Below are 20,756 nucleotides of genomic sequence, written 5' to 3' on the forward strand. Positions count from 1 at the left end.
TCAAAATTTATGAATACAGTTTTCTGCAAAAAAACAGTAACAAAAGATGTGAAATAAATGCAATGCAGTAAAAAAAAGTACAATATTTCCCTCTGAAAGTCACATAAAATGAAGTATCTAGATAGAGTATTAGAATTAATTTACTTGGTTACATGCCAGCAGTCCCTAATGATGCAATACTGGTGTAACTACACATTTCCAGTAGCCTGTCAAACCTGTGGGTAGAAAAAGTCATCACGACATGAAGAGATGTCGCCACTGAAGTTAAAAACATCATGTCTTGATGTACGATAATAACTGCTGAAAATGTCATCAAACATATGCACATCTTCATCACATAAAACATCAGAAGCAATTGCTGTGAAGTAGAAGTGTACTCCAGCATGTGTCAGTACGTCGTGACATCAACGTTGTCAAAGCGAGTACACTTCTCCCAACACAACCTGCTGTAAAATGCTGCTTCGAGCCAGGTGTTAAGTTACTCTTTAAGAAAACTCCTCAGTACAGCTAGAAACATCATCAACATGACCTCTGCTCGCTACTCTCCCACAAGAAGCCATGTCATCACTTCTGTTGCTTCATTTGTGATAAAAGATGACCCCCTCCCCCCCCCCTTCCGTACAGCAAAGAGCTGCCATGTTCGCTTGCTCTGCATAATAAGATGTGATCACAGTATGGACAGAAAGCAGACATGCATATAAATCATAGATGTAAGGTGTGATTGGATTGTTCATTAGCCACGTAGGAAGTCCTGATTTATCGCACTGCGTGATGGAAATCAGTTCTTAAGGTCCTGAGGATAATCTGATGTCAAATATAATCATATTACCAAATTAATATACATAAATTCAGATTTAAAAAAATAATCTAGAGGTCCTGAATGTGACCCATATTGTGGCTCCTTGTCACGTCTCATATGAGTTGTTAGCAGTTTCCCCAAAGACACATTCTCTAATCTTCTCAGATGATTTCATTTAAATAACTTTATTATTATTATTGTTATTATTATAAATAATAATAACAATAATAAAAATAAAAATAATAATAATAATAATATCTAAATTATTCAATATTTCACAAAAACATTAAGATTAGAAAAAAAATTGGAAAAAAAAAATCTTTTTCTTATTTCCTCACCCATTAATCATCTTCGACCACACCTCTTTATTTTGTGACCCTTCGGAGGGGGAACCACTGGCCAAAACTATCTATAAATTAGTTCAAACTAGCTCCACCTCCACCTGCTACAACAATAAAATACTACTTTTACATTGTTCCGTCAGTATAACGTAATAATGTCATATATAATAATACATTAGTCTCAGGGACATTTTACTGTAGAACGGGTACTTTTATTTTGATACTTTAAGCGCATAATATACTTTTACATAAGTGGGATTTTGAATGACTATTACTTTTTCTTTCAGTTTCTTTACTTTTATTTAAGTATTGTAAACGATCTGAATACTTCTTCCACCACTGCTTTTTTGGTGTGATTTCCCTTCCTTCCTTTCCTTCCGTTAAAAAGTACCTTTAGTGAGAAATAAATCGACTCTTTCCTTTGTTAAATTTAACAGCTTGCTTTGTTTCACGATCCTGAATAATTACTTTTTGACCATTATGCAACAATCTGGACCGGCCTACTGCTTTCATTTATTTGGACCTCTCTCTGATGTTGGTTGGATGTTATATTGGGTGCATTTACTTGTGGATTTTATGGGTTCATACTCTTTATATATAGTCTACGCTCTAGCCAAACACTCACTAGGGACACGTGATTATGCCAAATGTTAAAGGGATCTATGAGATTGCATTATATTAGCCTGAAAATGTCTTTTACAGTTTGTGTCTCCTGCGGTTGTATATTAAAATCTGTGACTACTTTTGTTCGTCTCTCCATTTATAGACAACACTTGTCCAGTCTTACTATTTCCACAAATTATTTTGAAGATCTAATTTCAGTGAAATCATGTCGCCAGAAGATAAAACAGCAGGGAAATATTGGAATCAAAGTTTTCTTGAAGCGCTGAGTTTTTCTTCCTGTCAGCGATCGCGTTGCTAGTCCTGCTTTAAACCTGGACCGTGTCTCTTTATGTCAAAGAAGCGTTTCATGTTTTTCATCCTGCTGAGTCAGATTTCATTCCACATCCTCTGGGAAACAATGCTTAGCTAAGAAGCACTTCAAAAGGCTACAACAACTCAGTTGTAGATACACTACAAAAAAGTTTTGATTAGGCGTGATCCACTTTTTCGTCTGCATCCTCCGGGAAAAATGCTTGGCTGCAGTAGTAGCTGCTGAGATGTTCAGGAAACATGTTCAAATGCAATCATACGGATGTCCAACAGTAATTAAATATGCAAGAATAATCATCTTAATTATAGCAGCGTGGAAACTGTCTGCTTCTTTTCCTTTAGTTCTCACTTCCTAATTAGAATAAACATTAAATCTGTTGAGCACAGATTCGTTTTTCCATGAAAGCTTTGGCAGGATGCAATCATTTCAGCGTAGCAAACACTGGACACCAATAAAAGTGGAGGAAGCAGTGTGGAGGCATGTCCTACTTGGAGGGCTGTTTGGGTTTCTGGCTGCTGGTATCAGAGCGATATTTGGACTCTGACCTCAGTGAGACACAAAAGCTTTCGCTCAAAGTGCTGTGACTACTACTGCTGCATTATGAATGTAGCAGCAGCAGAGTACTCCATCAGGACTGACTCAGCAAAGACTTCCACTCGTTTTCAAAGTATCACTTTGGGCGTAAATGACTGGAGCTGAAAAACAGTGAGCGAGGCCTGCTGAAAGCATTCAAGAGCACTGAAACACGACAGCTGACACACAAAACAGAAAGCTGAATGTACATTTAGAGAATCATCTGACTCACACAGAAACAAAGTCCACTGTTACTGTGTGAGTCATGAGTTTTTGCACCCGATTCGACTGTTATCAGCTCATTAAATGTGTGTTAATAGTCGTTATAAGCCTTATACATGTGGGTCAGTAGAGGCCTGCTACACCTACTACTGTACGTTGTAAATGCGAACGCGAAACTTAAAAGTAACACGTTCTAACACGTGAACCAACTTCTATCCCATATGGAGTTTCACGCTGTCGATACCCAGCCCATTGTCATTCCCAGGGCGTCAAATACCGACGCTTTGTCTCGGCGTCAGCATTCGTTAAGAGGCGCAACGAGCTTTCCATTAACTACAATGTAAACCCATCTGCGGCAACAGTAAACGCTCAGTGAAAGTGCTGCCGTGACATAATTTAAAGAATGAAAGAGAAATACAGGGCGGGTGGGAGGGGAGGTGCATGGGTCCAACAAACACAAGGCTTTCATCCAAGAGTTCGCTGTTCGTGTCTTGTGCGACCAATCCGTTAATTGACTCATCATTTCAACACTAATTTAGTTTTCCTTCTACATCATCTTATTGATCTGCTTACCACTGACTTCTCTCTCCATTACTTGTTTTAATGAGTTTGCAACTATAGCAATTTTTTTCAAACTTTGGACATCTCAATCTACCAACAGAACTCTCAAAGTGTTTTTTAGCTCTCAGATTGTGATGCATGTAGGGGCGATTCCTCAGCAAAACTGCTGCATTAATTCATAGAGGTCAAATGGAAAAACCTCAGCTCTGGAAGATGGATCCAAACTAATGTCACTGTAGAGGCCCGGAGAATGGAGAGTGGGAGCCATATGCTCTGTCCTAATGCAGCAGTCGCAGTGAATGTACATCCAGTTGACATCGCAATCTGGAGCAGTGCACGCCGCCGCAAAGTTTAACGGATAATGGGATGTGAAACTGGTCACATATCACATCTGTGTGAGCAGCGCGCTCCTGCTGACGCTCCCCATACAATTTGTCACAATCTATTACAGTCTTCACCACACACCGACACACACACAGACACACACGCTGATTATTCTCACTGCCGTTCTTTTGTGTAAATGCACACACATACACACACACACACACTGACAAAGCCAGCTCACACGCAACAAAACATGCAAATAACTGTAGAAAAAGAAGTAGACTTTTACCACTTCACTGTGTGCACACTTTCAAAACTAGCACACACTAACTATTGTACTCTCAAACATGACAGCCTGCACACATCACAACTCCCAGCTTGAATAACAAAACGCTTCAACATGCCACGGAGACAATTCCTTCCCCTCTCTTCTTTATTTAACATGCAGGGCATTAATTGTCTGCATGATAAATTAGAGCCATCTCAGCAGCACCCATGTGACATATACACACGGGTTGTTTTCCAAGCACAGATGTGGCAACATAATCTCCGGATTCGTAGGGAGAATGTCAAGGGAGAGCTCCCCCTTATTCGCCTTAATGAATCATGCTACACCTTCATTTCGTTGGGACCAACCGCACATTTGGCATATGTGCTGAATGAGCGTGAGCGCGTGCATCATGTTTGATTATGGTGATGTGACTCTGGCAGCATATTTGCACACGAAACATGAAGCTCAGGATTCGCTTTTCAGGCTTTACATAAAAGCATGTCAGATATTTAAGTGGTGATCTCCGGTGTTTCTTTTGGCAACATCTCTTGCGCTAAGTTGTCATTATTGTCCTGTCTCTGCCCTACATGTTACAGCTATTAAATAGATTTTATTCTTTGACATCTTGTGTGGGATAGAAATGGTTCAGAACCACAACAATATGTAGGTAAAGTGCTTACTGTAAGATAAACATAAACCTTTATTGATTCCCATAGCGGATATTCTGTTGTTGAACAGAAATACAGTAGGTACAGATAAATAGAGGAAGTAAAAGTAATATGAGGTATATAAAACTAAATTACAAGGTAAAGTGACTGTAACGATATAACAACACAGTCTCATAGCAATTTGTGAAATAGCCACAAATTTTAATCTATTTGATTTGTGTACATAGACACATATTAACCTTTTTTGTGACGATCAGCCTGACTTTCAACAACATATTTGTTTGTGTGTTTTCCTACGAATTCCCTACAAAATTTCCGCTCCACAAAACTACTTAGTTACGTTTAGGAAAAGATTGACTTGGTTAGGTTTAGACAACAAAAATACTTTGTTAATTTTAGGTAAAGATCAACCTGGTTAGGCTCAGGCAACAATACTACTTCTTTAGGTTTAGGAAACAAAACTACTTCTTTAGGTTTAGGAAACAAAACTACTTAGTTAGGTTTAGGCAACAAAAGTACTTGGTTTGGGTTGAAATAACTACAGAAGTGGTGTAACTTAAGTACGGACATAACGTGGCAACTAACTCAACTCTGACTTGTGGTTTCACACGGGATATGAACGCTGGTCTCCTGGGTGAAAGTCCTGTGTTTTACCCACCCATCCATGTCGACCTGCTCCCTAAATGGCGTTCGCCACACTTTATACTTGCCGGTTCACAATTACATTGATACGAATTGATTTCGTGCTGACCATCACGACATTTTTTTTAAATTTGTGTCTATGTACACAAATCCATACATTATTTTCATGACTATTTCACAAACTGCTGTGCGACTTGGCTGGATATAAAGGTGGATGTAGGAAGAGGAAGTCATCGACTTAGGCCGGTCAGGGACAGATGAAGTTGGGAAGAAAGAAACTCAGTTGGTGGGATTCACCTTAAATAATACATGACAAAACATTGCTTATCAACGCTACGCAGACGACACTCTGATTTACTTAGCTCTTTCACCAAGTGACAATGGTCCCTTTGACTCACTCTGTCAATGCTTAGAGCAAGGAAATAGCTGCATGCAATTAAATTTCCTTCAATTCATTCCCTTTTCCTATAAATTACATTCCCATACAACAAACCTGCATAGTGAATTATTGTTGTTTTGAGGGAAACGTATTTTGTTGCAGATTACGGTTGTATTTGACGTATCACAAATACATTTGTAATGATTTTCCACGGACGTCCGTGTAGTGGGGGAGGTCGGGGTGGTGGCTGGGTCAAACAAACAGGACTGTCATCCAGGAGACCATTGTTTATGTTCTGTGTGAAAACAAAAGTCAACGTCACTTATTTTTATTTACGTATGCAGCTTAAATAACGTAACAAGCGAGGTAATTTTAAGCCAAACCATGATTTATTTAGTAGTCTTGTTGCCTCAACCTAACTAAGAAGTTTTGTTGTGTTTTTGTTTTGTTTTGTTTCAATTTACAACGTTAACCATGTGTTTAATCCTGGAGAAAATATGTTTCCCTCAAAAAGTAATTGACAATGCCGTTAAACTGTATGGGAGTGTAATTTTGTAGGAGACTGGGTTGTTCAATTAAATTATGACAAGACAGAAATCTTTGTTGCCTCAGGTCATGTCAGGCTCACCCAAAAAAACTGTCCTACAACGGTCGGTTGTTTGTTCAAATGCTTAAAATGACCTGTGATGACCTCTCTTATGGTAAATAGTGTCTGTCCTCTCTCACAAACAAGAGAGGAAGGAGGTGTTGGGAATACGAAGTGGCTGACTTTACCAATGCAGAACACAGTTTGCATCTTGTCTCCTCCCAACAGTCAATGCTACCTGCGACTATAAGGACTTTTGTACCACCTAAAACTATCCAACGGGAACCAAATTTAGTCCCGAGCTCCTACTGCATGCTCTTAATGCAAGTTAAGTTCCTAAAAAGGTTGTTGAGGTGAAAACAACTTAATATATATATATATTTTTTTAACCAGGAACAGGATTTTATAATCTGAACCAAGGAGCTTTAGTTGAATGAAATGTCAACCAATCATCTCCGTTCCATATATAACTATTTAACAGTATAACTATGTCAATGAGCACTTGAACAACACTTCAACTGTTGGCTGTTTTGTTGCTTTTGTCGTTCATAGTGTGAACATAGCATAAGTCTGGACACCTGATCTAAGTTTTACACTGATACATCCATAGTTTCAAACCCGTCTTTAGTTAAACAGAGAATCACTATTATCAGGTTACTGATTATCTGAAGACTGAAACACTGATGAGTCAATGACTTATACAATCCTAATAATGACAAGAAATGCAGTGTAGAATAGAAGACAATAAAACATCTGCACACCGCCAATACTTGCAGTACAACATATTTATTACAACATGTTGGAACAAGCTACAGTGCATCTTTAATACACACAACAACATAAAAACATATATACAGTAAATAGTAGTAGTGGCATACATTCTTACACAAAGAGCAGCCTGCAGTACAGTGCATAATTTAAGAGTCTGATGTCTTGAAGTGGAGAAAGAGAAATTAATATTGTGAAACTAGTCAAAACAATAAGCTAAACAGAAATAAATACATGAATAAGTAATGATAGCATGCACAAATAGCTGCATTTGCACACAACACATACCCAACTTTTTGATACAGTGTAAATGTAGCCCACATTCATGCATCATAAATAGTATTGCCCTGATGTAAGTTATTTAAAGGCAGTCTTAAGGGGGCTACAACTACAAGTCAAAGTGAAAGATCTCCGTGTGCACAATTATGTTCAAGTATGCTTTCAGTAACTATAGAAACGGTTGGGTTTAATGGGCTTCCTTTATGACTGGAGAGAAACTACATTTATACTGCTCCTCACATCGTGATTTAAGTAAAATGTCCTCAATCGGTTGGATGTTAATAAAATATTTGGAAATGAAATGTCCAAAAAAAGTAAATTTTCTCAAGTAGGATATAATTAAGTGTTATTTTCAAGCACTTGCACTTATATTTCCATTTTATGCGACTCAATTCATACATTCCAGAGGGAAATATTGTTCTTTTTCCTCCATTACATTTATTTGACACCTTTTGTTGCTTGTTACTTTGCAGATTTACAGATTTACAAATTTTCTCGAAATGATGCAACAAAATTTTGAACCTGGCTTTATCCAATGTTCAGATTTCTGTTCTGGAAATCAATGCAAATTAGCACATATTTAGATTAGATTTCGATTTTTTTTATTTCAAACATTTAAAAAATATAAAATTAAAATACAACAAAACAACAATACCCAGCAAACATATACAACAAATTCTCAATAACAACATAATTGAATATTGCATGTACAGAAAATGAGTAGGAATACGTGATTACTTATCAAATCCTACCCCTTTTTATGTGTGTATTATTTTACTAATAAATGTTTGACATAAATATTCTAACTTTCCATCTCAGTGTTCACTATACACGCCTGGTTCACTGGTCAAATCAAGCAAAAATGAGGTATTCAAAACAAAACAAGAACAATTAAATCAGAATAAAACAAACAACCCCCACCACCGTCGCCATTGGCCGCTTTAGGGTTAGGGTTCAACCCTCCAGAACCGTTACCCTATAGCCCCGTAAACCACAACACACCAGACATCCCAATGGTTTTAAGAAAAAAAATTAAGATTTTTATTTTCATTATTAACTATATTTATTATAATGTAAATACACAATTGGTCCCTGATATTGTTGGCTTAAAAGTGTTTCGTCAGTTTCACTACAATTTACACTTTTATTAACAAATAAGTGCGGCCGGGCAGATGAAAAAGTGTGAGAAAGAGAGTTACAGGGGGGAAAAGTATATTTATTTATTTATTTACCTCAATGCAGAAAATGATGAATGGCATTTTTTAAATTTAATTATTATTATTATTATTATTTTTTTTTTATTATTTTTTTACAGGACGACTAGTGCCCCCCAGAAGGTGGCGCCCTAGGCGACCGCCTATATGGCCTATGCCTTAAGCCAGCCCTGGAAACATCTTTTGGATACTATTAGGTAATACTTTAATTCTAAAAATCCCTCATTTACATATTTTTAACATATAAATTCAGAAAACTTATAATACAAAAAAAATAATTGTCTTAAGTAAATCTTAAGGTCAGGAAGTTTCATTGTGATATCTATTAGTTAAAAAAAATATATATTTATTTTTGTTTTATTTGGTGTATTATTTTTATCCTATTCACCTAAATACATAAATAAATCAAATGCACTCGTGGTAATATTGTTGCCTTTTAGGGGCCATTCTCCCCTCTATGATGATGATCACCTGGAGGTCATACAGTAACAGTACAGTGTGGTGATGATGGAGTACAGAATAAAACGGTGGATACAGCACCTTTTAATTCACCACTCCATCACTGGGGGCACTCTCTTTCTCTTTCTCTCTCTCACTCTCTCTCTCTTTCCCTCTCTTTCCCTCTCTCTCTCTCTCTCTCTCTCTCTCTCTCTCTCTCTCTCTCTCTCTCTCTCTTTCCCTCTCTCTTTCTCTCTCTCTCTCTCTCTCTCTCTCTCTCTCTCTTTCCCTCTCTCTGTCTCTCTCTGTCTCTTTCCCTCTCCCCCTCTCTCTCTCTCTTTCCCTCTCTCTCTCCCTCTCTCTCTCTCTCTCTCTCTCTCTCTCTTTCCCTCCCTCTCTCTCTTTCTCTCTTTCTCTCTCTTTCCCCCCCTCTCTCTCTCTCTCCCTCTCTTTCTCTCTCTCTCTCTCTCTCTCTCTCTCTCTCTGTCTCTCTCTGTCTCTCTCTCTCTCTCTCTCTCTCTCTCTCTTTCCCTCCCTCTCTCTCTTTCTCTCTTTCTCTCTCTTTCCCCCCCCCTCTCTCTCTCTCTCCCTCTCTTTCTCTCTCTCTCTCTCTCTCTCTCTCTCTCTCTCTCTCTCTCTCTCTCTCTCTCAATTCAATTCAATTCAATTCAAATGGCTTTATTGGCATGACGTAACACTGTACATGTTGCCAAAGCATATTCAAATGATGAAAAATTACAATAATTACATTTCATTAAAATCAATAAAAAAAATATTTTCAATCAATCAATTGGAACACCGATATAAACAGGAAACGAAACAAATTAACAAACAATCAAACAACAACAAGGTGCAGTAGCCCTCTCTCTCTCTCTCTCTCTCTCTCTCTCTCTCTCTCCCTCTCTCTCTCTCTTCCTCCTCTCCTCTTAGTCAAGGACAGTTTCGCTTTGGCACAGCACCGCTCCACATCTCCATCTCTCAGTCTACTCTGGTTTTGTTGCTTCTACTGCCTACTACGGGATATTTGTGATTGGTTCATGCCCCTCTCTTCCTCTCTTCCCTCTCTTCCTTCATCCCTCTCCTCCCTCCCTCCCTCGTGATTGTATGTAAATCCGGTCGTGGTCTCAGCCAGTAGGTGAGGTTGGAGCTTGGTGCGCTCCTCCTGCCTCGGTGGCGCACACGAGACCCGAGAGCAGCCGAGGTGAGATCGCTGCGCCGAACAGGAGCTGTCCACTGCGCCGTGGTGCTGAAACTCTCCACTCGTCGTCCTCCTCCTCTATAGCGGGCTGCTTCTGCTGCACATTCATCATATTTTGGGAAAAGGATTAACAACCTGCCCTCTTTTTGGCTGCTTATAGGTGCAAACTTCTTCCCGAGGACATCACATCGGAAATACTCTACTAGTCGGGGATTTGACTCATTAGTTTGTTGAGTTTCTGCTGCACAATCTCGCTTGGATTAAAACCTCCTGGATGGTATACATCTGGACACACAGGTAAAAATATATACATATATATATTTGTTGTTGGATTAATTTGTTATTCAAGATTCAAGATGTTTATTGTCACGCCGGTTGTACAGGTACAAACGTGTGTAATTTTAACTTTTTGCTGGGAAGCCCCATTAAAATAATAAGTTATATTACATTTTACATTACAATTACATTTATATTACAATTATAAAGAAGAAAAACTTTGTACAAGGGTATATTAAGAACATATATATTAAGAACATAATACAGTATATACAGTATAATATATGTATATATATATGTTATCCAGCTCAATCTACGAACAGTCTCCATCAGTTTAACCCTCATCACAACAACTCCTCTCTAATAATCCAGCAGGTCACCTCCTCCTTGACTCCTAGATAAATATCTCCCTATAATCTGTCGCCTCCAGCTTTTTTTTTTTTTACCATTTACTCTCCTCCTCCGGGTTCAAATCAGACTGATATCAGCAGCATCTTGAAGTTGAGATTACATACTGCTGTTATTCTGTCACACACTCAACACTTCATGTGGAAACACAATCAATGTTTGTGGAAAACGTTTGCTGTTCTGGAGACGCGCCACCACATCGCCCACAGCTTTTTAATTCATCCGCCCGGTACTTAGTGTGTTATTTTTTCTTTTCCTTGGCACACTAATCCTTGAGTGACACCGTTAGCAGCGGAGGGATTATACTTTTTGTTTTTTTCATCCTCTGCGTTTTGCTGCCTGACTCATTTGGCACTATATTACAGGGCTCTTCTAGATGGCCAGTAATTGTGTTGTTTTTGATGGTTGGAGAATTACATTTTGGGGGTGTTTTTTTTGTATTATTGTTTTTATCGATGGTGCAGCAGATGGAGTTAGAGATAAACCTAAAGCCAGATTAAGTTGTGCCATCGATACGACTCAGATTTACAGGCTGGGATCCTTTGAGGAGGTCTCTGCTCTCTGTAGGATATACAGTATAGTCTGCCTATATATACAGGGCAATACATATACAACAGAATCATGATATTAAAATACACTGTGTACAACTCATTAGAGTTTAAAACCCCCCCAAAATAAATACCATACTATTTGTAAGCAATGCTGGAATGGGACTCAATAGCCTGCATGTATTCAAGTATTGCACACATTTGAGGTAATACTTACTGTTTCATGTACTTTTACTCCATTACATTTGAGAGGAAATATTATGTGACACGTTACAATACTTATAAAACATGAAAATATATATATATAATGTGTTAAACTTCCTAACAGTGAGTATAATAGTTAGATAGCTTCACCTCGACAACAAAAATGCTAATTAAACATTAATGATTGATTGATATAATAGTGTAAAACCATTATTCTGCATTGAGTATTTCTACTTTTCTCTTAAAGTACATTTTGTTAATTATACTTACATACTTTTACTTCAGTAATTACTTGTAATGGATCAAGTACATTTACATAGTTTAGGATCTGAATACTTCTTCCACCACTGGTGGTGTGTTAGTACTAGTGCGAGCATGACATGATCAACAACAACAACAACTACTGCTATTACTACTACTACATTGGTGGAAAAAGTACTCAGACCGTGTAGTTACACCACAATGCAAAAATACTCCTCCATCAAAATCTTACATTAATGACTGATTAATATAATAGTATAAAAACATATTCTGCATTGAGTACATTTGTTAATTATACTTACATCAGTAATATTTTCAATATTTTTCAATACTTCTGTACTTTTACTTTACACAACAACAACTACTGCTATTACTACTACTACATTGGTGGAAAAAGTACTCAGACCGTGTAGTTACAATATTCTCATTGAGTACATTTGTTAATTATACTTACATCAGTAATATTTTCAATATTTTTCAATACTTCTGTACTTTTACTTTACAGGACTTACTTGTGATGGAGAGTATATTTACATAGTTTTCATACTGATTTGCATGACTTACTTGTAATGGATGAAGTACATTTAATAGTTTAGGGATCTGAATACTTCTTCCACCACTGAGTTTTGATGTCTTATGATCAACAACAACAACAACAACAACAACAACTACTACTACATTGGTGGAAAAAGTATTCAGACCATGTAATTACACCACAGTGCAAAAATACTCTGTTTCAAGTAAAAGTCCTGCATCAAAATCTTACATTAATGTTAGATTTTGTTAATTATATTTGCATACTTTTACTTCAGCAATATTTTCAAATTCTTCTGTACTTTTACTTCTGTACTGGTAAATGTACTTCATCCATTACGAGTAAGTCATGCAAAGTAAAAGTACAGAATAATTGAAAAAACATTGAAAAAATTAGTGAAATAAAAGAGTAACTAAATTTAATTTACGTGAAAAGTAAAAATACCCAATGCAGAACGATAGTTTTACACTTTTAAATTAATGAATTATTAATGTAAGATATGATGCAGGATTTTTTACTTTAAACAGAGTATTTTTGCATTGTGGTGTAACTACAAGGTCTGAGTACTTTTTCCACCAATGTAGTAGTGGTAGTTGTTGATCATGTACAACAAGTACTCAGCTAACATGGACTTATAAGACACCAAAAATCAGTGATGAAAGAAATATTGAAAAATATTGCAAATATTTCTGAAGTAAAAGTTTGTAAGTATAATTAAATGTACTTTACATGAAAAGTAAAATTACTCAATGTAGAATAATGGTTATATACTATGATATTAATCAATGATTGATCAATAAAATAGTGTAAAACCAATATTCTGCATTTATTACTTTTACTTTTCTCTTAAAGTACTTTTTATTTTAACTTATACTTACATACTTTTACTTCACAGAATACAGGAATTTTCCATGTAACAGAGTAGTTTTAGTATGTGCAAATCTATGTTCCCCACCAATGAATCTCAGAATAGTATGATGACTTTTACTGAAAATGAGCACTTCCTTTATGAGTTAATTGTGTGCCAGGTGTTATACCCTCTAATTAGTCTGTTCATTTACAGTAACAGGTAAAAAGGTACAAGACAAACATACATACATACTATTGACATTTTGTGTGATTTACCCAGCACATAGACACTAATGATCCCGACACTTCTCTCTACTAATTGCAACAGTAATTGTAATTCTTGCAGTGAGATAGTGTGAATGCTACAGAAACCATGCGGTTTTGAACGTTCAGCCATCTGCGGGCCTTTACAATCCGACTTCAATCCCTTTTATTCCCACAATGCACTCACTTTATCTGCGAAAGATCTTTGAAACCACAAGATAGAATCTATTTCCAGTGGCGCATTGGATGAATGAGCGGGTCTATTTTTCAAGGCTGCGCTGACTAATTGATTCTCCACTTGAATATGAAACAGGGACCAAGTATCATTTATATAGGCTATTATATTATATGTGCACTTGATAAACGTGCTATTCGTGATAAATAACATTTTGTTGAAGAGGGATGTGGAAAAAGAGATACCATAATGTTGTTTTTTTAAGCTTTCTGCTGATATGATATACTCAGTTAATGTCCAAACCCACGACGACGCCAACAAAACCAGACAACAGTGCTCATTCTCACAGGGAAAACATTTCTCTCCACCACGCCAAAACCAGAAAAAGGTATTTTTTTCCTCCATGAAGCTCAGATCCAATTAAGTCATTTAACAACAGGTAGGAGATGGTGCCAGCTGAGCAGGTAGTGGTGTTAATGGAGCTGCTCTGCTTTTCATTTCATCACAATGACTTTCCTTAGAGCACCGCGGGGAGGCAAAGGCTTTTGAGTCAATATTTCTTTTCACCAGAAAGAAGGAAATAATGCTGGGAAACTGATGAAAGCATTTCAGATTTGAGAGGGAAAGCACTGGAGGTGTGGGCACCCGGTAATGGAGGCTGGTGATGATGGGGCAGATTTGGATGATATGATGAAAATGGCACCGTTTTCATGATAATCTCAGGTGTCTTGGCGTCGCAGCAGGTTCAAACATCTTTACCAATAACCCTCTGTGATGTCTTTATGGGGCTGTTTTGGAGAGTTTAAGAAGCATATTTTCCCAGTGTTACTTTTATGGCTTTCTGCACGGATGGGCGCATCCACAAATTCAGATGCGAAGTCAGGTCCGAAAGGTTTTTTCCATTCCACAGCACCAACATGTACTGTATGATCATGCACCAGCCCCTTTTGACGCTTCTGTACAGTCTATTTAAAGCTCCCAGTGGTTTTCTACTGGGGACGCTGAACAAACAGATCAAACTGCGACTCTGCTTGCTTCCTTTGGGCTCCTTCAGGATCTATGAAATCCATTATGTTTAGGTGCCTTTCCAACATCATACAGCTATTGAACTAAACATAATGGAATAAGGTGCCATACTGTGCTAGCATACAGTGTGTTGTATAAGGCAGTATTATTGCATTTATACAGTGAAAGGCACTTTTGAGTTCCCTGCAGATGGAGATTTACATACTTTCCACATCAGAAAACTCAAACTTGGTATATCCAACACAGTCTCGCAGCAGTTTGTGAAATAGTCATGAAATTTAATCTATTTTGATTTGTGTACATAGACACAAATTCCTCCTTTTTTTTGTGACGCTCAGCGCGACTTTCAACAACATATTTTTTATTTGATTTCTTACAAATGTCCAGCAACATGTGACGCACTTATCAGTTTCCGCTGCAGTCTTTCCAAAATAAAACTACTCAGTTAGTTTTAGGAATAGATCGACTTGGTTAGGCAACAAAGCTACTTAGTTAGGTTTAGGAAATTATTGTGGTTTGTGTTATAATAACTCCACAAGTGCTGTAATTTAAGTACGGAAGTTCTGTGACAAAATCTACTTAGTAAGCTTTAGGAAAAAAATATGGTTTGGGTTAAAATAACACCGTACGTGTCATAACTTAAGTGCGGACATTACGTGACAAATAAATCAACTCTGACTTGTGGTTTCACACGAGCCACGAACGCAGGTCTCCTGGGTGAAAGTCCTGTTTTCTTTTACCCACCAATCCACCCCGACCTTCTCGCTACGCGGCGTTTGTCGCTCTTTATACTTCCCGGTTCACAATTATGTGGATTACATACGAATTGATTGATTTCGTGCTGACCATCACGAAAATGTTTTAAAATTTCTGTCTATGTACACAAATCAATACATTCAACTTTGTGACTATTTCATGAATTTCTGGTATCACGCAGATGATTTTGGTTTTATTTGCACACGTTTTGAGATATATGTCTCGGAAATTTATATATATAATGTACGTAAATACACTGTCAACTGTTTTTATAGGGACTATATTCTTCGGTAGAAAGAAAGTAGTTCCCAAGAAAACTGTGAGTTCTGTTGATTATCGAGGGAGATGGGGACAAAGACACATTTCTGTTGATTTTATTGGTAACTTGTGAATGCTTTCAGCATTACAAATTACATTTAATTCACCTCCATTTTATTGTGCTTTTACCGTTTTAGTTCCAACACTGTGGAATTGCCTCCCCCTACTGTCAGGTCAGCTGAGTCTGTACCACATTTTAAAAACCCACTTTAAATAGGCTGGCATTTTTATAACTTTGTTGCTTGCACATCCTTTGGTTTTGGTTTTATTTGTATTTCAATTCTGTTTTGTTTGTTTTATATCAATTGTAAATGTTTTCACGCTGTGCAGCTGGCTATCATGCATTTTGTTGTTAACTGTGAAACACTTTGGAACTGCTATTCGGAGATGAAAATCTCAAAACTTGGCCAAATAAAACCAAAGCTATCTGCAAGGATAGATATATCTGAGTGAGAAAATTGTAATTTGGGTGAACCAAACCTTTAAAGGAAAAGTTCAACCTTTTCAAAAATGCACTAATTCGTTTGTTTTTCTGAGAGTTAGATAAGAAGATCAATATGTTTGTGTCCAGAGTCGGAAGGCGATTAGCCTATAGCTTGAAACAGATAGCTCTATCCAAAGTTCAAAAATATGTCTACCAGCACCTCTAAAGCTCACTAATTAACATGTTGTATCTTCTTTGTGTGATCCAGACACAGACAGAATAAGAATTTATGGTTTTGGAGGAACTTATGTGATGTAACGAGCAACAATTTTGTCCGTCCACCCCAGCACTTGTGTGCAGCGTCTCCACTGTTTGCTTCTGGCAACCTCGAGGTGATGAAAAGACTCCGAGAATTGCACGCAGCTATTTGCCAAGAAACTCTTACAGCACTAAGAAAAAAAAAAGAGCACACATTTTCATTTTTACATGCAGTTAAGTGGAAACTAGCAGAGTGGTATCGATCCTTTCATCTAACCCTCAGCGAGAAAGTGAATAGGTGTATTTACCAAAATATCAAACTGTTCCTAAAAGCCTTAGATTGAATTATATCTTCATTGAAAGAACCAACCTGTATTGAGTCGATTTCCTGTGGTAGACTGTAGTGTCATATAATGTGAAACATATACTGTAAGAGAAGGTGGATCCAGGAGGATATCAAGCAGCTTCCAGGTGTTGCCAAACAGCTAGCGCCAGATCAATACGACCTCCTCTCCACCATGTAACCTAGAAAGAGGACAAGATTTTAGTTTTTAGTTCACAGTTGCTTTGGTAATGAGCTTTGATAGAGGCTGAGAGGTGGATGCTTCCCACAAACACAGGACTTTCAACAAGGAGACTGGTGTTCGTCATCATTCATCATTTGTTTGTCACATGTTTTTTAATGACGTTTGTTACGTATTTCCCGTATTTATGTTATGTTTGTTTCCGTACATATTTTACTTATATTACATACGTAATTAAGTATGTAATTTAAGTACGTAATACTTAAAATAAGCCCCACCATGACGTTTTTCTTAAACCTAAGTAAGTGGTTAACTTAACTGTGGACGTTACCGTAGTTTTGTTGCGTGGCGTACAAATGACATGCAAAAAAGCCTAAAAATGCGTCCTCATGACACGCGGAATGTCTTTGTCGTATCATGTCATTTATACGCCTTCCCGTGAGATCGGGTTGAACCATCACTCTTTGCAATTCCGGGGCCACATTTCACAAGGTGACAGATAAAAAAAGCCAAACATATTTAACGCTTGTACAGCCGATGAACAGCTTCATTTCTTCCTATGTGAATCTGAATTTCAGATGTGTTCAGAATATGTTTTGATGCACCAATTGTAAACACGTTTCATCTCTCAGTAGCTCGGCCTCAACCCACCTCAACAATAACACTTCTAACATTGCTTTCCCCTTTTCCATCTCCCCTCTCTTCCCACTCGGAGCTAAGCTGTAACCGCTGCCAACTCCCATCTGTGTCTGTCTTTGTTGCTCCCCTCTCCAATATGTGGAATCTTTATTGTGCAGTAGGCCCACACACATTGAGATGTGTTATCCTGCTGCCACGTTTAGGAGGCACTACCTCCTGACACTCTGATGTCTGCTGGCAAGCAGGGGGTTCGTTTTGAGGAAGCGAAAACCTGGTTTTCATTTATTGTGCACATTGAATTTCTCTTTGGAGTCTTCCTCTTTTGATCACATGTAGCACATACAGATGAGAACGGATGTAATTTAGATTATTAGCACGTGCTGTAATGATGTACGAGAACGTCGACTCTGTGCAGTGAAGTCAAACATTTCCACTGGCTCATATTTCTATTTCTTTTCATTTCGCTTCGAGGATCAATCTAAGGCAACAGCATGAGGCCCTGTCTCCTGACTTTTCAAACAGCTCTAGATTTCTGAAGCATGACCTCCTCCACTCCATGTCTTGATTGAACTCCAAGTGGATTGTTAAATTGTTATTGTCATAACCCATTTCGCACAGCACAGCAGAACAAGTGGCTACTTTCAAAGCCGAGGCTGGGTGAAATATTGAGACGGCTCTTTTCTCTGTCTCGGTGCTCTTTGGCAGATGGTCAGAACATAATAGAAGTTGCGGGAACCTTAAGGGTGAGGGTCAACAGGCTCTGGGTTTCTAATCCTTTCAGTGTGTCAAGTGTGGCTTGAGGCATTGTGAGATATGTGTCAGCGGGTGCAACACATTCTCACTCCCAACTCGTCAAATACCGCCTTTGGAAATCGGACAGGCCTACTATTCCTTGTGAAACAGTATAAGCGCGTTTAATCTCCTTTCTTCACTAAACAAAAAGTTACGTTGACTTATTTTGTCACGTCAGTTTTGAGTCACGTGACTCGTACGATATCGTCAGTCCTGTGAGTACCGTGAGTAGCTAGTCAGTGCAGTTAACGTCAACCGCAACTGCCTCCTAACCATAACTAACTGCTTGTGTTGCCTAAACCTAACTTCCTGCATACGTGCAAACCCTCCCGATTTTCCCAGGAGACTCCAGTTTTTCTTTGGCCTCTCCCGGTTTCCCGCCGGGGTCACAATTCTCCCAATTTACGACAAATTTTCACACTTGTTTCTGGCATTGTACAGTGTGTATAATCCCTACTGTTCCTACCACCTAGACAACAATAGAGCTACACCAAGTGTTGTTTCCTGGCGGAAGAGAGCAGTCTATGCTCGCGACACAGAGCAATTTGAGCTCATGTTTGAGCTGCGCTCGCCGCGCATCACAGTTGCCCAAAGTTGGGCTTTGCTCGACTTCGTGAAAAGCCGTCGTGGATCGACAAAAATGCTGTTGCAGTGTACTTTTATTTTGTTATATTCATCCATTAAAAGTCACCAGGAAACAAAAAAACTCAAATTTTTCCGCTGGCCCCCTCACTTTGGTTTTAAAATCCTCCCTATTTTTACAGTCTCAAGGTTGCCAATTATGTCTTCCTGTGAAAACGAAACTTTATTTTGAAAGGACACTATGCATGCAATGAGAGTTTATTGACACGCCGTCCCTGACACGTCCAAAAGTGATGCAAGAGGAGTGCCCAGTGCGTGGGTCTCCAATGCCGAGGGACACTGACCAAGCGGTGGCATTTGACGAGTTGGGAGTGAGGATGTGTTGGCGGGTTAGGGTTGTTGGTGGTCTCTGAGATAATAATGCTGTTGTTTGCTGTTCGTTGGAAGCGTGTGACACTTAGGGAGGCGGGCGCTGTTGTGGTCTGGCCATGCGTTGCATTTTAATGGCGTCACAGGTCGCAGTTCTGCGGCCAAGAGTGACGGCATTGTTCTGGGCTCAGTACAGTAGATCAGATCAGTCTGATTATGTAATGATTGTTAACAATGGGAGAGCCAGTGTGCCTCCGCCGGGCTTCTTCCTGTAAGAGCTGTAGCGACAACCTGTACCTCACGACATTTGAAATGGTCTATAAATTAAGTGGCCATAAAAGAAAAGTCAAGGTCTTTGCTGCCGCTGCCTCGTATGTCCAGACTCCTGCGATCATAAATGATTGTAATGTGGACCATATAATGCCCAAGTCCCTGCTGTCACACTGAACTTATAGGTGCTCTCTGGAGTCGCTGCACGAAAAGGTCTTCCGTTAAATATTTTGCGGTGCATCTTAATTGTTAATAATTGTGTCTTTTTGGGATGAATCCCAGGGTACAATCTGAGCTGATGGTACACAGTAGGATGTCTATAATTCTCAGATGTTGTGCCAAAGCTAGACAGAAATCCTGTGCATGACAAAAGATATATTAGAATCACTTTTCACAGCTGTGATGAATAATGGGCACACTCTCCGAGGATGAATTAGTTCAAATTTTCATACAGTACAGCCTGGCAGCCGGGACTGGTCACAGTGTGCTATCTGGCATTTCTTAGAGGACTGCCTGGATGGATCAAAGATAAATTATATAGTCTGTGAAAACCTAGAGCCTCTTTATAAGTGCCAGTCGTTAGCAGCCAGAAATACAGTCCCACTATTTTCCCTTTTAAGTTTTAAGCAGATTCTAGTGTTGGGAAAAGTTCTTCACTTTATCATTAGTTTCAATATACTTTCAAAATATGCCACAGCCTTCTTAAAGACATTTTGATTCAAATTGGCTTTAACAAAAACTGAACACCGTGAAAAAGCAACAATGTTGTTGACAAAACAATCTCAACACAAAGTCCATTTAGCAGCTGTTCTTGTGCTCTCAACTGTATCGCACCGTCTTCCTCATCAGATCCAGTTTGACAAGCTGTCAAGCACTTTAAAGAAAGAGTTAGATGAAAAGATCAGCGCCACTCACAAATATAAAGCCGCCACTAGCAGCTGTTTAGCTTGGCTTCACATAAAGAGTGAAAAAAACAACACGTTTTCATCCCAACTCGTCACGTACCGCTGCTTTGTCGCACCTCTTGGCATCCCTTTATTTTCTGCATCAAAACCACTATAGTTACCATTGGTGCAAAATA

The 20,756-nt window shown here is 38.4% G+C and overlaps 1 protein-coding gene across 4 annotated transcripts in view; it reads left to right on the top strand.

Moving 5' to 3' along the window:
- Nucleotides 1-9,937: 9,937 nt before the first annotated feature.
- The window catches only part of fstl5 (follistatin-like 5), a 213,050-nt gene continuing 202,231 nt past the window's right edge, over nt 9,938-20,756 (top strand). For 3 of the 4 annotated variants that reach the window (XM_074649144.1, XM_074649146.1, XM_074649145.1), the window contains exon 1: nt 9,939-10,494. In XM_074649144.1, coding sequence (XP_074505245.1) covers nt 10,472-10,494 — 23 coding nt within the window. In that variant the 5' untranslated portion in view covers nt 9,939-10,471. Of the gene's footprint in view, nt 10,495-20,756 lie in introns of all 4 variants that reach the window. The other variant, XM_074649147.1, reaches the window with a different exon arrangement.

The sequence above is a fragment of the Sebastes fasciatus genome, chromosome 10 (genome assembly GCF_043250625.1).
Source record: "Sebastes fasciatus isolate fSebFas1 chromosome 10, fSebFas1.pri, whole genome shotgun sequence".
NCBI classification, from domain to species: domain Eukaryota; kingdom Metazoa; phylum Chordata; class Actinopteri; order Perciformes; family Sebastidae; genus Sebastes; species Sebastes fasciatus.